At 33.9% G+C, this 21,169-nt stretch overlaps 1 protein-coding gene across 1 annotated transcript; it reads left to right on the top strand.

The window, feature by feature from the left end:
• The first annotated feature begins 1,114 nt into the window (after window positions 1-1,114).
• Window positions 1,115-21,166, top strand: LOC123711783 (rab proteins geranylgeranyltransferase component A 1). The gene is made up of 9 exons (XM_045664574.1): window positions 1,115-1,270; window positions 1,698-1,896; window positions 2,160-2,277; window positions 6,154-6,397; window positions 6,802-7,024; window positions 9,668-10,017; window positions 10,792-10,907; window positions 12,487-12,609; window positions 19,712-21,166. The coding sequence occupies exons 1-9, from the start codon at window positions 1,222-1,224 to the stop codon at window positions 19,862-19,864; spliced, it is 1,575 nt and encodes a 524-aa protein (XP_045520530.1). The 5' UTR covers window positions 1,115-1,221; the 3' UTR covers window positions 19,865-21,166.
• The last annotated feature ends 3 nt before the right edge of the window (window positions 21,167-21,169 follow it).

Raw genomic sequence — 21,169 nt, forward strand, 5'->3', positions numbered from 1 at the left:
TAAATAAAAATTTAAACCGAAACATAAAACGGTTATTTTAATACTAGTCGAACTGTCCAATGTCGAATTAACCCTTTAATCGGGCAAAAATTTATTTTTTGTATCTTAAGCCAGAATATTTCTACACGGGACTATCTACATACTTGTAAAACACACGTATATACATGCAGGTCGTCGCTCAACTCTGGGAAATCAAGGAAAAGTACCTTAAATATCGTAGTTATGTTATATTATTAACTATTATGAGCCGAAGCTTCCATCTTGTTGAAAAATTAAGTTTTCTTGCTCTGCCACCGAAACATTTGAAGTATTTATAAATACTTTTCTGTATTTAAGGTTCCTTAGTTAAAAATGGATAGAAAACCATAATTCTGCGTCAACAGTTGAGTGAAAGACGCACTTGGTTATTCGTGTCAGTGACTGTAGGGGATTTTCTTTGGTCCAAACATGATTATTGCAATTTGGCACAAACATTTTACGTTATTTCTTTTCTTTTAAAATACAATCTTACTTAAATAGAATTATTATTTTTTGTCCATTCTCCCGATTGGCATCAAAAAAATAAGGAGTGTTTTTTTTCATATTTGAGTCGGTTCGATTCCCAGACGAGTTAAGTAATTATTAGAAAATCATTGAATGCAGTAATTCTTACAATTAAAAATAAAATAAAGTCTTCTTTCAGCAAAATATCTTATCTACGATATTTAAGATACTTTACCTTGTTGTCCCATAGTCTTGGGACGCCCATACATATACAAATTCGGTAAATAGATGTATACATCGTATAGTTTATTTTGAGATCAATTTATTTTCGAAAAATATTTTATTTATTTATGCTTTTTTCGTATTTAGTCCGTTTTGATTCTCGGGCTCTACTTTGAAAATACTAATGATATTAGTTAGGAGTCGTCGGCGTTATTTTTTAAGAAAAGAATATCAAACACGCTTTTTACACGAAAAATCTATTAAGCGTTACTATTATTATATCTGATCTATTGCCTTTTTTTGCTATATTGTCTGTAACGAAAGAAAGCATTTTATCTTTTATTTATTACCTGTAGATTGTTATCTTCTCTCTTATGACAGCACAGCACTGCCAATTGTCAGATGTCAGTTTAAGAAAACTATAAGCCTTTGTAGAGCTATCAAAGGACGTACATTTTTAGAAATTTATAAAATATTGTTTTTTTATAATAACTGTGAGCTAAACAAGAAATTAAAATGGACGACGATTTACCGACCGATTTCCAAGTCATTGTCGTAGGGACAGGTATGCCTTTTTTCTTGAAATAACTCATGCCGGCTGTAATGGCGAAAGCTAGCCTACTTATGTATCGATCCTATTTTTTTTTGTTCTTACATCTTGTTATTTAGTACTCACGGTTTACCACAAATAAAATTTAGCAATTATGAGATAATTGTATTCATAGGGGATTTGCGACTTAGCTTTATATAAAAAAATATAGAACAAAAGTATAAAAATGTTTAGAACATATGCAAAAAACGCCCTAGTTATCAGAGATTACTCATTCCGTAATTTTTTTCAGTTACAGTCGTTGACCCCTTGTAGTAAGAATATAGATTATAATATTCATTTTAGTTTTATTATAGTATAATATATCAGTAAATGTAAGTAAAGTCACCTATACTAATACTCCATCTGCTTCGCAAAAAAATACAAGTTTACTTTTCTAAAGGTATGGTGGAGTCAATTGTAGCAGCAGCATGCAGTAGGATTGGTAAAAATGTCCTTCATTTAGACTCAAGTGATCATTATGGAGGTCTCTGGGCTTCATACAATTTTGATGGTCTACAAAAATTTATTAAAGAAGTTTCTGAGGATCCGAAGAGGCAAGAGCAAGTTTATAATCTCAGTGAGAAATGGTACATAGAAAAGTAAGTAAATACTTATTCAAAAAAGTAACAGTAGGAAATAAATCAATAACCAGACTATCAAAATTAAGAAAATACAATATACAGTGTAAGCTCTGTCCAACATCCCTTAATTTAACGGCAAACCCTCTAAAGCATTGAGATCACTCATTTTTTTGTTAAAAAAATAGAGTTGTTAATTAAGTGTATCCAAATGTATATTTGTATGAATTTAGCTTTTGATAAAATTAAAACAACTGTCTAACACAGTATGTTTTTGTGCTTAGAGATGTGTCAGAGGAAGCAGAAGAGAACAAGACTGATGCAGACCCGGCAAAGAAAATTTGGAGTCAAACTAAATTTGCTGCTGAATATAGGAAATTTAATATTGATATGACACCAAAGGTACCATTTTTTTTACTTATTAATATTATAACTTAATTTAAAATGAATTATATCCATTCTAATTTATAGAATGTAATTTCAGTCATCCTATAGAATATTAGGAAGATCTTCCATTTCTGGCTTTGTCAAAACAGGATTTAATAAATTGATTCCATAATTTCCTAGCTCTTGTATAGTTAGGATGTTTCATATCTAAGTAGAGTACAATAGTTTTGGCTAGAGTACCTTCTAACAATTTTAAGTTTCTCTAGAACCTTTAAATAATGTATGTTTAACCAAGCACTAAAGTGAAATGCAGCAACACAGCAAATTTGGTTTATTAATTTTATTTTGCTCATTATGTTCTAGTAAAACTATATGGTTTCAGTGTCATATATTTTTATACTGTAATTAATTTACACAATATGTGCCATCATTATCAATGTGGCTTGGGTAGAGAATATTCTGTCTTTTTAGTTTATTTTATATTCATAATGTTTAATAAGAAAGCAGCCTTTCCCTATATACCTGAAAATGTTTTTTTAAATGTACTGTGAGTGATCAAAGGGATAAATTTAAAATCCTAAAATCTTGTCATAAATTTAAACTGAGCTACTTTAGCTAAGTGAGATGAATAGATGATTCACTCCGGCATTATCCAATCGTTGGTCACGCTTTTTGTGTGCTTAAGATTACAGTAAAAATTTTATGTACACGTCGCACGAATACACGCGGCTGGCTGTTGAAAGATTGTTTATGTTGATTAAGCCAGATTTTTTATGAACAACGAATTATATTGTTTTATTAATTGAATATTTCTATAAAGTATGACATTTAGGTCTCGGCGCGACTATAATTATTTTTATTTATGAGTATGGGTCTTTTCTAGAAAAATGTAAGCCCCGGTAGTCGGCACGTAGTGATGGCACGGCGCGATGATTTACTTATCAGATAAATCGAGCAGGCTCTGCCCAATTTGTTTTTCGGCGACAATATTAGTGAAACAGATGCATAGATATTCTGTACCTACGATACATTTCAGTTCGGTGTTATAAAAATGATGTTCTCTGTCACTTGTATAAATGGATACCGCATTTAAATATCAAATACCAAATGTTGAAATATTAGCAAAGGCCACAGTGTTTTCTAATTAGAAACTTAGCTCACTATTTAGGGAAGTCTTTGTTCGAAGATAAAGAAGTTACATTGGAATTTTTGAATTAACCTTGAGACTCGGGTTTGGCGTAGAGTATATATAAAAAGCAAAAAGTTTCCACTTCCATTAAACATAACGGTCTCTCCACCGCCTCCTGCTCCAAATATTTTAATGACTTCCACAACTGATGCCAAATAAAACGGTTTACAAAACGATTGTACTGCTTCATTAGGAGAAATTATATTTTTATTAAACACAACTGATATAATAGCTTTTATTCTGAGCGAATAAGTATAAAATCTTCAACGATGTTTTTTACTGAATTTGCGGTGTACGAAAGGGCATTGACCTTTTGTCAACGTGGTATATTAGTATAACGATAATTTATCCTTAAATATCTAACACTATGTTTATTACTTTGTATTTGGATAATAAAGGTTTTGAGCCATAGTAGTGTGAGTTTTCTATTCAACAGAAAACACTGGAAGAACCAATGTGTGATTAATGTTGATTAATAAATAAGTTTATTTATGATAAGAGCAGTGTTGGCCTAGGGGCTTTAGGGTGTGATTCACATCTCTGAGGTAGGTTTGAACCCCGCTTGTGTACCAATGGACTTTCTCTCCATGTACAAATTAGCTGGAACGGTGAAGGGAAACATACTCATGAAACCCGCTTCCTTCCACCGCCTTCCACCCAAAAAGTTGACACCTAGCACCTAGTTGACTCTATTAGATTGACAAATGATCATATAACATACAGAAATCTGAAGCCTAGACCTAAAGAGCCACAGATTTATGTATTATGGCCAAATATTAAAGTATTATATGGTTTCATATTTTACGATTTCGATGTTGTATAAAGTTTGCCTGTTCGTTTTATCATCATCCATGGCTATAACAGCCCCTTGTGGGCCTTAGCCTCCTCAAGTACACTTCGCCATCGCAATCTATCCAGAGCATCCCGTTTCCAATTGCGTACCCCTATTGTTTCGAGGTCCTTCACAACTCCATCCCACCAACTTAGCCTCGGTCTACCGGGTTTTCTCTTGCTACCGGGTTGTGAGTTTAGTAAGGACCTTGGGGTTCTGTCGTTCGCCATTCGGTGCACATGTCCCAGCCACATGAGCCTGTTGCATTTTATGAATTGGACGATGTTGGCGTCGTCAAGGATGTTATAAAGTTCCTCATTGTAGCAAATACGCCAAACACCATCGTCGCAAACAGGACCAAAGATTCTTCGAAGAATCTTCCGCTCGAAAATTAGGAGAGAAATGTCGTCTTTCTTGCTAAGGTGCCAGGTTTCAGAACCATAAGTGAGCACTGGTCGCAGAAGAGTTTTGTACAGAACAAGCTGTTCTTTTTATACGATATCTAAAAATTCATTATTTTGTATTTTCGCAATAAAGAAATATAATTGTGAATTTTCATATAAAAATCATAAAACAATAAATTCGTTATACTCTATGATAATAATTAGCGTATCTAACGTTCTTTCATGAAATTAGATACACAGCGATTGTCAAGTGTATATTAAATAAAAATATGGCGAACAATTGAGACGCAATGACTTGTCATAAATGTCAAACATTTAACATGTGTCACTGAGCGTTACTGCCGTGTGTCAAAAACGTATTCGATTTTTGCATACCGGAGTCATAGTATGCGCTATGTATTTTAGTCTTTAAAACACTTACTTAATTTAAAAGTCTTAGCTTAAAACAGAGCCTAAACTTTTGACATAAAATAATCAAAGATGGGATTTTCCTAAACATACTTTACAAACGTGTATAGTTAGTTTAATATAAAATAGAGTCTAGAATATTTCTGCCCGTAGTCTTTATAACGGATATTACAATGTATATTTAGTTCCTATTATTGATAATATCTACGAATTAGCGGGCAACAGTGAGTACGACGACGACATACGGGTAAAGTTCGCGTAAAGCTTGATTCTAAACCAATCTTCTTGTTATGCAGCATACAAGTATTTGTACGAGTGCGTCTCAAATGTGAATTCGGGCGGATCACAAGTCTCGCTAGTGATATGCGTGATATTTTCGTATATTCACGCCTCCGTTAGAATTGAATTAGGCGCCTGAGAGACTGTCTACAAAAAGCTTGATTAAATTTATAAATATTTACTGATTTCTTTGATAAATTTTATTAGAATGTTAACGATATTTTTAATGATCAATAACATGAAAGAAATGATTAATTGTACGAAAATTCTAATTAGTTTACGACCTCCATAAAGCGTTTTTAACGTATAATGTAGATGCAATATAATAGAGGAAGTTGTTTATTATTAATGAACTTAACAACTTATTAATAGTAAAAATAACTAAATCTTTAGATAAATGAAAAATTTCATCACATACATAAGTTGTTCTCCTATTACCATATAGCATGGTACACACTACTTTAGGGCGTTTCCCAATGCTAAAAAATATTTTAAATCTTATAAAGTTATTATTAAATATTTTTACAACAAAACAATTTCAAAACCAACACGTCAAATCGAACAATTTTTTCATATTTGTAAGAGGTCATTTTCGTTAGGTTGACAAGTTCAGTACTATATTTCACTACCGCTTAAATAATTTGTAGTTCTTTAATGATAATGACTATTAGACGTGACTGTATAAAGAAGTTTGTCTATGTTCAGATCGTTCTCTTGATGTAAGGTACTTCAGCGATGACCATACTTTATAAATAAATAAATTTGAATGAAATTTCCAGTTGTTATTTTCCCGAGGGCCTCTCGTAGAATTATTGATATCCTCAAACATCGCCCGCTATGCTGAATTTCGATGTGTTACACGCGTTCTTACGTGGTTGGACGATCGCCTGATGCCGGTGCCTTGCTCTCGAGCCGATGTCTTCGCCACTGACTCTGTCAGCATCCTTGAGAAGCGGCAGCTCATGAAAATGCTGACGGCCATCGTTGGTAACACTGAGGAGGAGATGGAACAAGAGTTTAAAGGTACTTAAAATGTAAATTATGCTTTTTTCGTATCTTCTTCTAGTGCAAATTTATTGCTAAATGTTGGCTGTTAACAACTTGAATCCGCGGGTATCTTGTGCTAGTCTAAAAACCTCCTCGGCGGATGTGATCCAGTCACGTTCTGCGACCACATCTTCTGTTTCTTCCTTGCCCATCTTTTTATTCAATCAATTTCACCCGTCATAATAAGCTGCAACAAGTCGTATCGATGATGGCGTAAGACTTGTCCGGGATATGATGTATTACGCATAAAATTTCGTTTTTTCGTTCAGTTATTCAGCAGACATTATTCTGAGTAATTTATTTTTACGCAGGTTAAATCAATAAATCAGCAGTAATCAATTGACCTTGACATATTTAGTGAATTTAATTTAAATTTACAGATTGGAATGATAAACCATTCAAGGATTACCTCACTCACAAAGGACTAACACCTAACCTGATCCACTATGTGCTGTTCGCGATCGCTGGTGGCACTGATAAGATGAATTGCCGTGACGGAGTTAAGGAATCCAAGAAGTTTTTAATGAGCCTCGGTCGCTATGGCAACACACCTTTCCTCTGGCCTATGTACGGAAGCGGGGAGCTGCCTCAGTGCTTCTGCAGGTAATTTTTAAATAAAAAAAACTTCAATAGACGAGACTTCAACAAACGAAACTTAGTATAATACAATAAAAAACTTAGAACTAAAATTAAGAACATAATATAAACCAAAACAAGAAAATATTAAACCTTAACCTTTTTATAACTCATTAAAAATAATGCAATTCTTGTGAATTCAGCCAGTCTCAGAAGCAATGCTTAGAGTTTGATTACGCATTCGCAGCCCCAGTCTCTCCAACATTTCCGCGTTATATATTGTACTTCTAAGGACCTTTAAAATTATAATGTGATAGTTAGGTCCTTCCTTAACTATAATTTGTTGTACCCTACCATACCCAAGACAAACAAAATTGAATATTGGTTAAAACCTCATCTAAATGTAATATAGAATTCATCACAATACTTTTTAGCTTATTTTCTTATCTGACAAAAATAACAGAAAAATGTATTTTTTCTTTATATTTTGTATGATTGACATATGAAAGCTTATTGCAATATAATGAAAGCTTATTTCGAACTTTTCCTTGGCAACGAATACGCCATGTGGATAATCCGTAAAAGTTTGGTCATTTTGTCATGTATGAACATGGTTGACATTAATAAAAATTAAAAACAATTTCCCCGTGATAGGTTTTTGATAATTTAATTAGTTGATAAATAAAATGATACTGGAAAAGCCTTGACTAGAAAAAAAAATCATTAGTGCCATTTATTTAATTCGGCTCTCAGTGGAGGCCTAGAAGATACTTCAGCTATGTAAAAAGAGAGCTTCTTTCTCCATGAATGGCCAACGCGCCGATTAAAATGGTGTTTTTTTTTAAATGTAATCTCGCTATTGGCTCGGCTCAGCTCTAGCTGTTTTGACGAGTGTATCTCGGCCTTCATGGGAGTTTTCCCGTGTCTTGGGCCGTCGCGAGGTGGTAGTGTCTATTCTGTCTAGTGTCTACGCTGTCGTGACTGCGTTTTATAGGTTGTACCGTGGGTTTCGTAGCTTATATAAAAAAAAAACTGTGTGTCACATCATACGTCCTACTTTATAATTTTTCTAGTACACAACTAGAATGAAGTATCCCGTCCTCGTCATTCTATATTAAATTCAAAAACATACATATAAGTAAGTTTGTAAGTATAACGAGCGTTTTTAAAGAGGTATCTTCTATGCACAAGCCTGATTAAATATAGTTTATATAAAGAAGTTACATTTAGAAAGTTACAATTGTTTAAGAAATATTTAAATATGATATATACCTATTTTATTTCGTGCAATGTTAGAAAGTGATAAATATTTTTGTGTTCACTCAGTGCATATCTAGGTCGTTGTACTTTCCTATATTTATACTTTCATGGTAAATCTTTCTACGCCAGTTGATACAGTATTTTCATATTTAAACTGTATAAATGCGAAATTATACGTTGCGTTTGAACTAATAGTGTATTTTTCGAGGCCAACAATCGTTACAGTTTGTCAAATTTTTGTAATGGAATTTATTGAAATTTACTTGCAATAAAACAAAGATGCAATTGCGTTAGTTTATTTTGATAGATTCAAAATATCACAATACAGTAAATACAGTAATGATGTATGCGTTTAGGTACAAATACAGCTACTACATACTTAATAAATATACTTTTATACTTGACTGCAATGTTCTATGCGCTTGGCAGACAGAGCTTACAGTGAGCCTCTATCTTTATCGGTCTTGAGATTCGCCTCGTTCCAAGTCCTCCCGGCTCTTTTAGTCTTATCTGCATCTGTACGTCACCAGCGTCGCTGGATCTGAGGCTATTGTGTGAGATCTACAGCCAGTAGACATTCAGAATACGGCGGAGACCGTGGTTGGCGAAGATTTGAGTCATTAGTGATCTTCCGCGTTTAACATCTATATAGCAGCACAGATTTCACACGTCGAAACTATTTTCATCCTGTAGAAGAGAACTATTCGTGCAATGTATAATTTAAAATGTAGGGAATCTCTGAGAGATAAATTCACGGAAATTAATACACTTACCTTTGCATCGCAATATATTTATGAAAATATTTTGTTCACTAGAATAAAACATACACATTATGTTAATACTCGGAACAAACACAGGCTGTAATTTCCGCGTTCTAGACTATCTAAAGTTAGTAATTCTTTATTGGGAGAAGGGAAACTTTTTAATAAAATCCCAGAGGCTCTTTTGTCTCTGACTTTTAATAAATTTTAGAAATGTATTAAAGTAAAGCTATGTAAAAAGGCTTACTATAAAGTTAACGATTAACTAGTCGATAAAAGGGCGCCTGGGACTAGACAGGCTAATTTTAATTAATTTGCGATATTTGTTTTAGAAACAACACTTGTTCTTAGATGATTTGCAATTTTAAAAGTGTATCGAGAGTTTTTTTACGCCGGCTTTTTAAGTGATACTTGTATCCATAGTAAACATATATATATATATATATAAATTTATTTGACCTTGGCTCTGGAAAAATACTTCATTCACACATTGTAAATGAAATTTAGCGTCCAGGCTTTAAACAGTGGCATGGTCCATTTGATTGATATGATATGTCACCAATTTGTTACATCTATATGTGCCATATAACCAGAAATTCCACATGTGTCACGAAATAAATATATATTATTTTGATGATTTTGTTTACAGATTATGCGCAGTATTCGGAGGCGTATACTGCCTAAACCGCCCAATAGACAAAGTCGAACACAAAGTGGTCGACGAGGGCAAATCTATAGTGGTCATTGAAAGTAAATCTAAGACGTTGAATTGTGACCACCTCGTCATAGGGATTAACGAATGTCCCAAAGAGATGATCTCCCCTGAACCGACAGAAAGTACTGACATTTCTAAAGCCGTGTTCGTCACAAATGCTTCGATTATGCCGAGTGAGAAGGAGCCCCTGACGTTGTTACGGTTCCCGTCGCTAGATGGCACTGATCACGCTGTTACGGTGTTAGAAGTCGGACCTGCTACGGGATCTTGTCCTAAGGGATTGTGTAAGTATTTAATATACATTTAATTTAAGTTTGTTTATCGAGCAGAACATGTGCTTTTACTAGAATGTTTTTGCTAGTAGGTGGTCACGGAAAAAACGTTCTAAATGTTATGACTATGAATCTTAAGACTTGTGAAACAGAGTGTCTTTTCCTTAATAAAGACAAATTTACACATTCTTAATAGTAAATAAAGGGTAGTGTTGGCTTCAGCGTGCGACTCTCATCCCTGAGGTCGTAAGTTCGATCCCCGGCTGTGCACCAATGGATTTTCTTTCCATGTGCGCATTTAACATTCGCTCGAATGGTGAAGGAAAACATCGCGAGGTTTGCCTTAGGCCCAAAAAGTTGACGGCGTGCGTCAGGCACAGAAGGCTGATCACCTACTTGCGTATTCGATTAACAAATTATCATGAAACAGATACAAACATCCGAGGTCCAGACCTAAAAAGGTTGTAGCGCCATTTATTTTTCAATAGTGAATAAGGTTGTTCTAAACCAAATTTATTGAAAAAGGATTTTCGGTAACTTAGAGAGTGTATCGCGTAATCGTGTTTATAAGTTGTTTAAGTTTTATTGAACTAAAGAATTTGATAATTAAATGTATATATTAAATATCACATTAAAATTCTAGAAAGTTCTTAAGTCTGCCCTATGTAGGGGCATAGGGCAGCCTATTTCTACCAGAAGTTTCGAAATCCGTACATATAAAAAAAATCTTTCCTAACTAAAGGGCAATATGAAATATGTAAATGTATAATTCATGTACATGTGCAGTCGTGGTATACCTGATCACCAGCAAAGTGACGGACGCAGAGAATGACCTGATGCCCTACGCGCAAAGGATTTTCGATATGAATGCTGACCAAAGCGAAACCACTGAAAAACCTAAGGTAAACGATGTTCTTAAATCTTATATGTTTTAGTAATGTAGGCAGTGATGGCAACAACGAGAAAAAACTTCAGTTTTTGTTGTTCACTCTGAAAGGTAATTTTAAATATGCATTAAAATACATTCAAGTTGTATAAAATTGCTGTTATTTCGATCTTGGTGTATAACAGTTTTTTCATATATCACCATGTTTTAGCCACCATTGGATTTGATTGTTTGTTGGTTGGGTTAGAAGCCTAATATAAATTGTACGTTAGCGGGCGTTTTTAAGAAAAAAAAACTTGAATAAAGTACGTCCAAAAGCACCTTTATTCAAAATTTGGCGATTAAAAAGTGTGGGGGAGAGTTTCTTTACAGTTCTTACCCGCTCTACGCCCTTGACTTGGACCCTGGTAGTAAATGTAAATTTTGAATGAATTTAACATCTTTTCTGTTGACGTTCATAAGTGTACTTGTTTAGTTTATTTTGTTTGTTTGGGGGGGGGGGGTGATACCACCTAGTTGGCATCACTGCTGCTTATGTTATATACATTGCAAATTACTATCGTGTAATGTGTAATCTCCTAGGAGTCAGATGAGAGTACTATAAATCATATCATCAAATAGTATTGATATCGCGACGATTGGTCCGGCAGCGCCATCTCCCAGCAGAATAAGTAACAAACGCCATGGGAACGATCTTTTCATGTAAAAAAATGGAGTTGAAAAAATGGAGTAGACCAGACACAGTGTTTGTTACAACTCCATTTTTTTAGCCCGTTCAGCCCAGTAACAGCCCGTTATTCTAATTTACTTCCATCCGCTTAAAAACTATTTTAGCACAATTTCTTCTGATTCCTATTCTCGATTATACGGACTAATGCGTCTCTGATTTGAATAAGCTGCTTGACAAGATTAAACGCCTGTCTGATTAAATTTCTGCATACGTTTTATATTTGGTGTTAAGAAATATGACCGTATGTCTAAATTCCGCAGGCAGCTCGGATGACTACCTATTCGACTTAGACGTGACGCTCATCTCCTTCAACTTCTGCACTGAAATCTTTTCAAATCCAAAACTACTTCTCATCTTAAAAATGTATTGAAGTTCTCAGGTCCTTAGATACACGCTCCTCCAATAGACGCTTATTGGAAATTCCATCTCACAGCTCATCCTTCTTAGGCAATTCTTTGAGGATCTCCGCTATTTTGTTGTGGTATAGGCTGCCCGACTCCATACGATTAGTTACCTGACATCTTTTGAAACTCTCCTGCATAAACATTTGTTCACCATATCCTTTCCTGCTCAATCTTGACTTTTGTAATTCTTATTCATTTGTATTGCAGACCAATTCATAATAATATAATAGATTAGCTTTTTAGTTTGTTTTATTATTATTTTTGTATTGTTTTAGATTAAGGTTTTTTTTAATAAGATTTGGTCATGTACTACTTGCAGTTTACCCACCATAAATACCTACTGAAAGAGGTCGCTTGTTAGCGATAATAAATATAGCTCATAATTTTTATGTATTATGTTATTTGTTTTTGTATAAAATTTCTAAAATTAATGTTTGAATAAATAAAATAATTTGTTTTAGTGTCTGTGGTCGGTATTCTACAACGTGCGAGACACGAGCGCGCCCGTCGCAAGTCTGGTTGACAACGTACACGTTTGCTCCGGACCTGACTCGGGACTCGACTTTGATAGGGCCGTTGAACAGGTAATGCTTAATTTGTTTAGAACCGTTTAAAGCACATTAGCTGTCAGTAGTCGTATATTGACTAATGAACAATGCGATAAGTAAAAAAAGATTTTTTGACGTGACAACGTCTAATAAATCGGTGAACGCCGAATGCACGCACGCAAGAGCTTTGTCCTATTACTTGCATTGTCACCACTTTACAGATAACCATTTTTTTTTTAATTATTACCGATTTTTAATGATATGTTTCTGTTTCATGTTTAGGTTTCCATAACAAACTTAATAGTTATTTCCAAAGCCTTTTATTTTGTTATTTTAATTTTTTTTTATACTTTTTATAACACGCTTGAGTGCATGGGTGATTGTGGATGCATGTGAGTGAATGAGTGTAGGGAAATTTAAGTCAATTATTGAATGTTCGCAGAGCCACTGTTATTTGTTTATTTCTTAGTGGCTGTGCTCTGCGGTTTCACCCGTGTTATTTGCGTCGAGCGTGTTAATATATAGGCATTCGTAATATATTTCAAAGTCTTCGAGAGACTTTTCAAATTATTGGATTTTTACAAATGGAGTTATGTTTCAGTTTATGTATCAAATACAACAAATATACAATTTGATGTAGTCATTTGAAATCTATGATTTTATGTAGATTTGTGTCTTTTTGCCTATTGTGTAACTCGAAAGCTAAAATATTAAAGAAGAAAATTTTTGCGCCCATTTTGACAAGCATCTTCTTCTGATCTCATAGTTTACAGTATTTTAGTGTTGTAATAGTGTATAAAGAAAAGTTGACTGCACTGAAGTAGGTATATATTTCTTAATATTATGTGTTACGTATGACGTCCGAGGTCCATTATGGGAGTACAATGTTTCCGTTTCCGCCCAAATCGCTAGTATCCGATCCTTTTCCATCACGTGACACCGTCGCCAGCGCCCCACGTATGAAACTGGAACTAACTTTTTGCCGCGCTAAAGGAAAAATTCTTGTTCATTGTTTATTGTTGCGTCGTTTTTCGTCTAGCACAGTCGCTGGTGCAGCACTTATGGTGCAAAACTTAAACGAAGCAGTAAATTTAAAATTATATCGAGCTAAAATTTATTTTCAAGTGGAAATAATTATTACGTAAATTGGTGAACTCGGTTTTCACGTTAAATGTACAAAATGGCTAATAATACTGCACACGTGTTGAGTGAACAGTCAAAATAGTTTTTGTTGCAAAGTCAAAGTGCAGAAATTGGTGAAAATGTGTTGGCCACGCGGTCAAACGTGCCTAACCCGCAAACCCAAGGTATCTCAATTTTGCGACCTTCATCACCCAACGGGGTAGGTTTTATTGCCGAACGCTGCAACAACACAGCCATGCATTAAGGAGATCTCCTCTTTGCCCGAGGCCTGGTGGTGGATCGTGAGATCGTGGAGATGAATCGACACATGGTATAGTGGTTGCACAACTGCAGTCACAAGATGCCGTTACACTTCGAAACAAAGCATGCGAATTACATTGTTACCTCGATGCCTTGGATCTACAATGGGGAGCGCTTGTCAACAACAAACCCCTCAAAGGTTCTTGGAGTTAAAGTCAAAAGGCGTGGCATTGCAATCTAAAGGAGATGCAGGCCATGGCAGCAGCTTACATCCCAAATCCTAAAGATCTCAACGGTAATTCTGCAATGCCACAGCAAAACTGTTTTAACGTTAAAATTGACAAAAGATCATCTGGCATTGACGGACAGTTGGAATATTGTACTTATCCCTCACCACTTGCCGGGAATGTACTTCATGGAAGGGGCGCCAAATGGTGTCTCTTGGATGAGACAACCACAGACATATTCAGACGATGAGGAACCCCCCAAATTGATATTCACGAAAGGCTCATGTGGCAAGTTATGTGTCACTAGACTTATGAGACTCGAACGCTTGCTTTCACGACGCCTTCAGCAGATGCTGGCGATACGATCAAGCGTGGATATATCCACCGCCAGCGCTTCATCTCGAGTGCGGCACCAACTTATTCCAAGGGAAGTTCATAATAATAGCACCCAGGTGGGGGAAGCCTTTTTGTCGCCCGGATTTCAAAGGCCAAGCTCTTGCACCCTTGCTATCAAGACGGAATCTAAACAAAACCTTGATAATTACCGTAACGGGTCAATCTCCTCCTCAAAGGCAGAAATTAAAGTTGCAAGCGTGGCTGATTTTGGCTGGGAATCTTTAACAGACAAATAGACACGAGACGAAAATCAACTTCTTTCGGCGTATTGGGTTGCTTCAATAAGGAAAACATATGGTATAAATGTGTAAATTTGTGTCAACAAAATACTATGAACTGTCGATTTCCGGAACCTCCTTATGTGGCAAACCTATTTATAAATGATCATCTGGCATATAGATCTATTTTAGTTCACAGATCTGTCGTCTTATGAATTAGTAAAACTTATCCGTAAAACGATATCTATAGATAGAACAATCGCGCAGACACGGCCCGTATGGGACGCGATGATAGTTATAAATTAATTGAAAAGCCTAAAACTGGAAGCAAAATTTATTACATATCTCGAAACGCACAGCCACATTAATTTTATTGGCTTCTGGGCGCAGAGTTCATGCATTGCGACCCTCAGCATTTTATCGATGATAATGAAATTTCATACACAGTATTTACGTTATATGTATTTGCTATACATAAAGCGGCAAAATTACTTCGTCATAAAGTGCATATAAAAATATTTCATTAAAAGCATCATGTTACGGTGGCAATATGGGTCCAAAAAGGTAGGATTGCCGTTAATAAAAGCATTAATACTATATTTTATTTAATGTTTCTCGACATTATCGTATTAGCATAGTCTGTAAGGATGATGTATGTATTTATGTAATAAATAAAATACAAATTAGTTATTTTTGAGTAGTCCTTTAGATAGGATTGCGACGAATAACACTAGTATGTAGAAATTTTAATATTTAAATATGTGACAGTTTTAGGCTTTCTTAGGTGTCATAAGAAACCTTATCCTTTTGTAGTGAACGCAATAATATTGAGTGTTAAGGGAGAATTGCAGGCATTCTGCAAAATGTTAATTACTTTGTATGTTATTAAAGCTGATTTGCTATTAAGATTGAAAAGATATATATTTAAAGGCATCGTTTTACTGACTGCATATAAATACAATTAAAAAAGTTCTCCTGGCCATTCATTATTTTTCTTTAAATATTTATATTATTCCAATATAGCTATTTTTATCTATCAAAGCCCAACAGACTGTATGTGTAACCGAGGCGGTCTTGCCTCACCAGATCTTTGAAATTTTTCTTTGCGCGTATTTTTATGACCTCATGTGGAATTTGAACCCGAGACTATATCAGTGAGACAGTCAAATATCAGTCGTAATTGCTACGACTAGTTTTTCTACACTCATTTTGCTCTTTCTATAAAACAGCACTTCATTGTAATAAAGTCTTAACTAAACGTTGAATTATTAAAATGACAATTATCCATAAAAATATTACCTCATATTTCGTAATAATTGTGTATGTTATATCAGGTTTTTAATAATTATAAAAGGGAGCAGAATACAAAACATCGGTTACGTATTAACCTTTAACATTGACATTGAATAGAAAACCGATAATAGATAATAATTAAAATACGTTTTTTTTATTAAGCTTTATTGCGTAATAATATGAAACTATACTTAAGCCTGTACTATATTTTGTATTCACACAACATTTTACTTTTTGTTTTTCATGTATCCAGTATCAGTTTAGTTTATTCTTTATAACTATATGTTATATGTATTTTTGCATTACTTGCCTACCGTAAGTAATTTAAAAAAAAATTTTTCTTTACTCACAGTGGTTGCCTGGAAGAGATCGCTCGAAAGCGATAAGGCCAGTTGTTTCATTTAATTATGTCCAATTTTTGTATAGTAATGTAACGAAGTGTTAAAAAATAAATGAAAAGTACAATTATTTCTGGTTTATATAGAAAAGAGAGTGTTGTTGGCCTTTATGCCAGGAGATTCCATCTCTGACGTAGGGTTCGATCCCCGCCTGCGCACCAATAAACTGGGTGCGATTGCGGAAAACATAATGACGAAACAGCGTGTCTCAAAATCCAAAAATGTCATGTGTAAGACGGAAGGCTGAGATACTTGTCTATGTCTTTAAAAAAAATATCAAAGACACGGATGCGATCGGGAGGGAGGCAAAGGCGTATAGGGTTGTATAGCCTCTGGATTATTACTATATAGGAAAAGTAGTCGTTGGTAATTGTAGTGTGGGGTTCAAAAATTTAGTCTAAGCGCTTAACTACTATTATTAATCCATACGCAATTATACAAATATCTTAATCTACTTAAGTCGGTTTAAATACAGTCGTTCGTCTTTTTCAGTCAAATTTATAGTTAAATTGTTAGGAATTCCAGCGTTCTTATTACTAATCATTTTTAAGTAACTTAAGTAAATAAAAATTACAAATAAATCAATGGCGCTACAGCCTTTTTAGGTCTGGGTCTCAGATATCTGTTTCATGATCATTTGTTAATCGGATAGGCAGGTAGGTGAACAGCCTTCTGTGCCTGACGCACGCCGTTGACTATTTGGGTCTAAGGCAAGCCGGTTTCCTCACGATGTATCCCTTCACCGTTCGAGCTAATGTCAAATGCGCACATAGAAAGAAAGCCCATTGGCACACAGCTGGGGATCGAAACTACGACCTCAGGGATGAGATTCGCACGCTGAAGTCACTAGACCAACACTGCTTTTAATTATAAGAATAATAATAGTAAAAATAGATTCACTTAGGGAATCATAGATGAAATATTTTAAAAGTAGTGTCGGCTGTAAATGGCCCATGATGGAGATAATTTCAAGGTTAGGAATAAGATTTTGAATTTGAAATGAGTTTTTATTCTAAAACCTGTATAATAAACCAGTTAGCGTAATATGCGTAAAGTGGAATCACACATTTTAAATAATTAACGAATTTTACCCAAAATACTTTCTTTATGTAAGACATAAGTAAAAAAAGGAAACTTCGTTCCTATAGCCATTGCAATGTACCTTATTCTTGTAAAATCTTTTGTTAATGTCTGTTAATTTTATTTATATCTATGCGAAACACACTAAAAATATTACATAAATTCAAAAGAAATATATATCCTTCTTTTCAATAAAAACAGAACATTACAAATACGTATATTGTATTTAAATTAATGTTTATTACTCAAATTAAAATCAATTCAAATAAATTATTACTGTGCGTGCGAAGTCGTGAATCTTCTGTATATTTAGGACGGCTCGTCTACATTTTAATTGAAACCATTTCAGGTTTTTAATTTATGTTATCATTACTATATGTTTTTGTAATAAATAAATGGACTTAGTATATCAATAGTAATATAGTTTCGTTTATAATCGTTTACAAAGTATTAATGTTTATCGTATCAGAGCCAATATAATCAGGACATAGACAATTTTGTGTCAGTCATAACATTTTCATTGCTGTAATAATGGTAATATAGATATTTTGACTAATTTACTTTTAAGTGTTGTTTAATTGTAAAGGCATTCTAGTAATATGTGTTTCTAATCAAAATTAATATCAATAAAATATCAAATCTTTATAAAATGGTAAATTATATAATAATTAAATTAAACATAGTTATTTACGCAAGTGATCGACATCTATATATGACAACCGTTAATGAAGTCCTATTTTAATACAATTTAATGAGAAAATATATTTTTCGAAAATCACTTAAGAGATCTTTCTTGTAACCAACTCCAGATACCGGAAGGAGGTTTCTAATTATACCTGTTTTTTTTTTATAAATTTAAATTACCGATGTCTCGTAGGTTGTTAGAGTAATCCCATCTTTATTAACTTTTTCATCTAAAACATTATCAGTTATTAAAATCAAATCAAAATATAATTGATATGTATAGGTAATGTACACGTGTGAACATCAAGTAGAAAATTATTAAATGCTTCAATATACATTTGCTGCCAGTTTACAAAGGGACTAGGCAATATTGCTTATGCAATATTTATTTATTTACACTTCGTTGCAGGAAATACAGTACAGTTATATATAATTAAAAAGGAGGACAACTGGCCTTATCGCATTCAAGCGATCTCGTCCAGGCCACCAGAGTTAGAAAAAAATATATTTAAGAAATACATAGAGATTGGAACAAAACAAAACAATTAAAACATGTAGACGACAAAATGTATAATAAAAAAACAGATGAGTAGATTAAAATTCAAATTCCATATGTATTGTAAATTATTGCAAGGGATATAAACAATTATTACGACACTGCTTAACAGTTTTTTTTTTCTAGAATCTAGAGCATCGGTCACGCTTGGTCTAACTGAATATAAAACTTGTATCGATTTCAGGACGCGTTTTTGTCGTATTGCACTGTGGCAACCTCCTTGCTGCATTTTCTACGCATTCAAAAAATAAATCAAGATGGTCGCCATTCTAAACTATATTTATTTATAAGTAATCTTATAAAATACTTGACAATATACGAAGCCAAAACAGATTACATTGTTAAACAAATTATACGAAACAGAAAAAATAAGTCAGTTAAGTACTTTAATTAATAGATAAAAAATCGAAATTTACATTAAACATTGAACTAAAACTTTTTATTTTAAAGAAAACGCAATTATTACTACTGCTAAATAAAGTCAAAGTCATCCCGCTTCCTAATATTTTTCATAACACCCTCTTTGGTAAGATGGAAAATGTCTACATCTTAATTACAACCCCAAAACTTGGGCGAATTACGCAGTCATTGTCGCATAGGAGGGATTGTTAAGGAAATGAATAATTAATTAAAAACATTAAGATTTTTTAAACAAGTTTAACAACTTTATTAGATTCAATGCTCTTGATGTTGATAATATATAGGTTTTTATTGCGTGTAGTCTTTGTAACGTATGTTAAAAAACCATTAAATGTAATTTAATTTCGTTTAAGTAAATTTTGCTATTTACACTACCACGAGCCAACTGTACTGTAAATTATTATTCCAAGGAAACATTTATCATACGATTTTTTTATCGTTTACATCTAACCCTGTTTATATATTCCACGCTTTCTTGTTTAGGCTGAACAAATCTTCAAGAAGATCTGCCCTGGCGAAGAGTTCTTGCCACGTGCCCCCGATCCCGAGGAAATTGTGTTTGAAGACGATGCGGCACCCGGACCCGACTTCGAAAGGACCCTGGAGGATGAAGAGGAACAGAAGCCAGAGGAGTAACATCTTACTCATTTCGCACATTTTCGCGTGTGAACCACTGCTTCCAGATCACAAAATAGCTGCTGTAGTATATACAGTAGATTTGTCATAATTTTCTTGATTTGATGGAAGAATGTTTTTACAGATATTTTGAGGAAAACATCTACACGTTTAAAACAATTACCGTGTTTTAGGGTTTAAATTTATAGTAAATCTACTGTCATTACAGCACTCTGGAAGCATTGGCACCAAACTATGACGTATCAAGTCTCTTTTCGCCGTTCTAGTTATTTCATAGATTAAAAGAATTCTAATTATGACGTATGTGTCGTTGAGAATCGTACGACAATTTTCAATTATCGAATATTTAGACCGGTTACAGTAGTTCAGCATTTTAAATTTAGAATAAGCAGCCACTTTTATCGTTAGATTGTAGTTTTGATATAATCTGTAGCGCGTTAGCGTTTAGTTTGGCAAAACACGCGGGAAAGTGCAACTTTTATACCTAGGATAATCTAGCAACATTTAATACGCTTTGGTCGCTTGACTTGTGCATTCCGACTGGTGCGTGTGGAAGTGAAGCAAGGAACACTTTTTCAACTGTTTTACGCTCGAATTGTTTGTTGCGATAATACTTTGACATGTTTTGCAGGCATACCGTTATTTTTATATGTCGTATGTATTTCAGAAATGTGTTTAAAGTTTTATTTTATTGTCGAATACTGCCTAAACTCTCATATTTATTAACAGAGGCAGATTTGGTTTAGTATTCGAAATTTTGTTTTGATATTTTTAAATTATGGCTAAGTTGTCTTGATAATCGCAAGATATACTATTAGCTACTTAACGATCGTTGTGTTTTATTTATTTTATATATTGTTTTTTATATAAGTAGTTAAGTATGCTCTCTATGAGGCTCGATCAGACTGATTATATTTCTCAATGCTCCAGTGATTATTATCGTATTTCCGATTATTCAAATGTGTACGTAGGCTTCGAACCTGCTATTTATTGGACTGAACCATGAAACTGTTCCACTGCTAAATGACGAAGGCCGGTCAGAATTATTGACAGTTTAATTGGTAGATAGTGATTGAAATAGCACAATCGAGGCCATTTTAAAGGACTGATCGATGTGTGCAATTATTATTAGGAATGTAAGAAAAGCGGACGCACCAGTCTTAAAACATAGTTTTTAGCACATTTAATATTTTTTGTACTCTTTAAGTTATTTAGCACTCAATATTGATTGTAATATCATATGCATGGGCGATTGCTGCTTAATTATGCATAATTCCATTAAAATGTGATTATATTAGAATACAA

The sequence above is a fragment of the Pieris brassicae genome, chromosome 7, assembly GCF_905147105.1.
Source record: "Pieris brassicae chromosome 7, ilPieBrab1.1, whole genome shotgun sequence".
NCBI lineage: Eukaryota > Metazoa > Arthropoda > Insecta > Lepidoptera > Pieridae > Pieris > Pieris brassicae.

What these genes read in the sequence shown, in the direction of transcription:
- LOC123711783 (XM_045664574.1), top strand. Translation starts at nt 1,222, where the DNA reads ATGGACGACGATTTACCGACCGATTTCCAAGTCATTGTCGTAGGGACA. An exon ending in ATATTGATATGACACCAAAG is followed by an intron (nt 2,278 to 6,153) that starts GTACCATTTTTT and finishes TGAAATTTCCAG; the next exon opens with TTGTTATTTTCCCGAGGGCC. An exon ending in ATCTTGTCCTAAGGGATTGT is followed by an intron (nt 10,018 to 10,791) that starts GTAAGTATTTAA and finishes GTACATGTGCAG; the next exon opens with TCGTGGTATACCTGATCACC.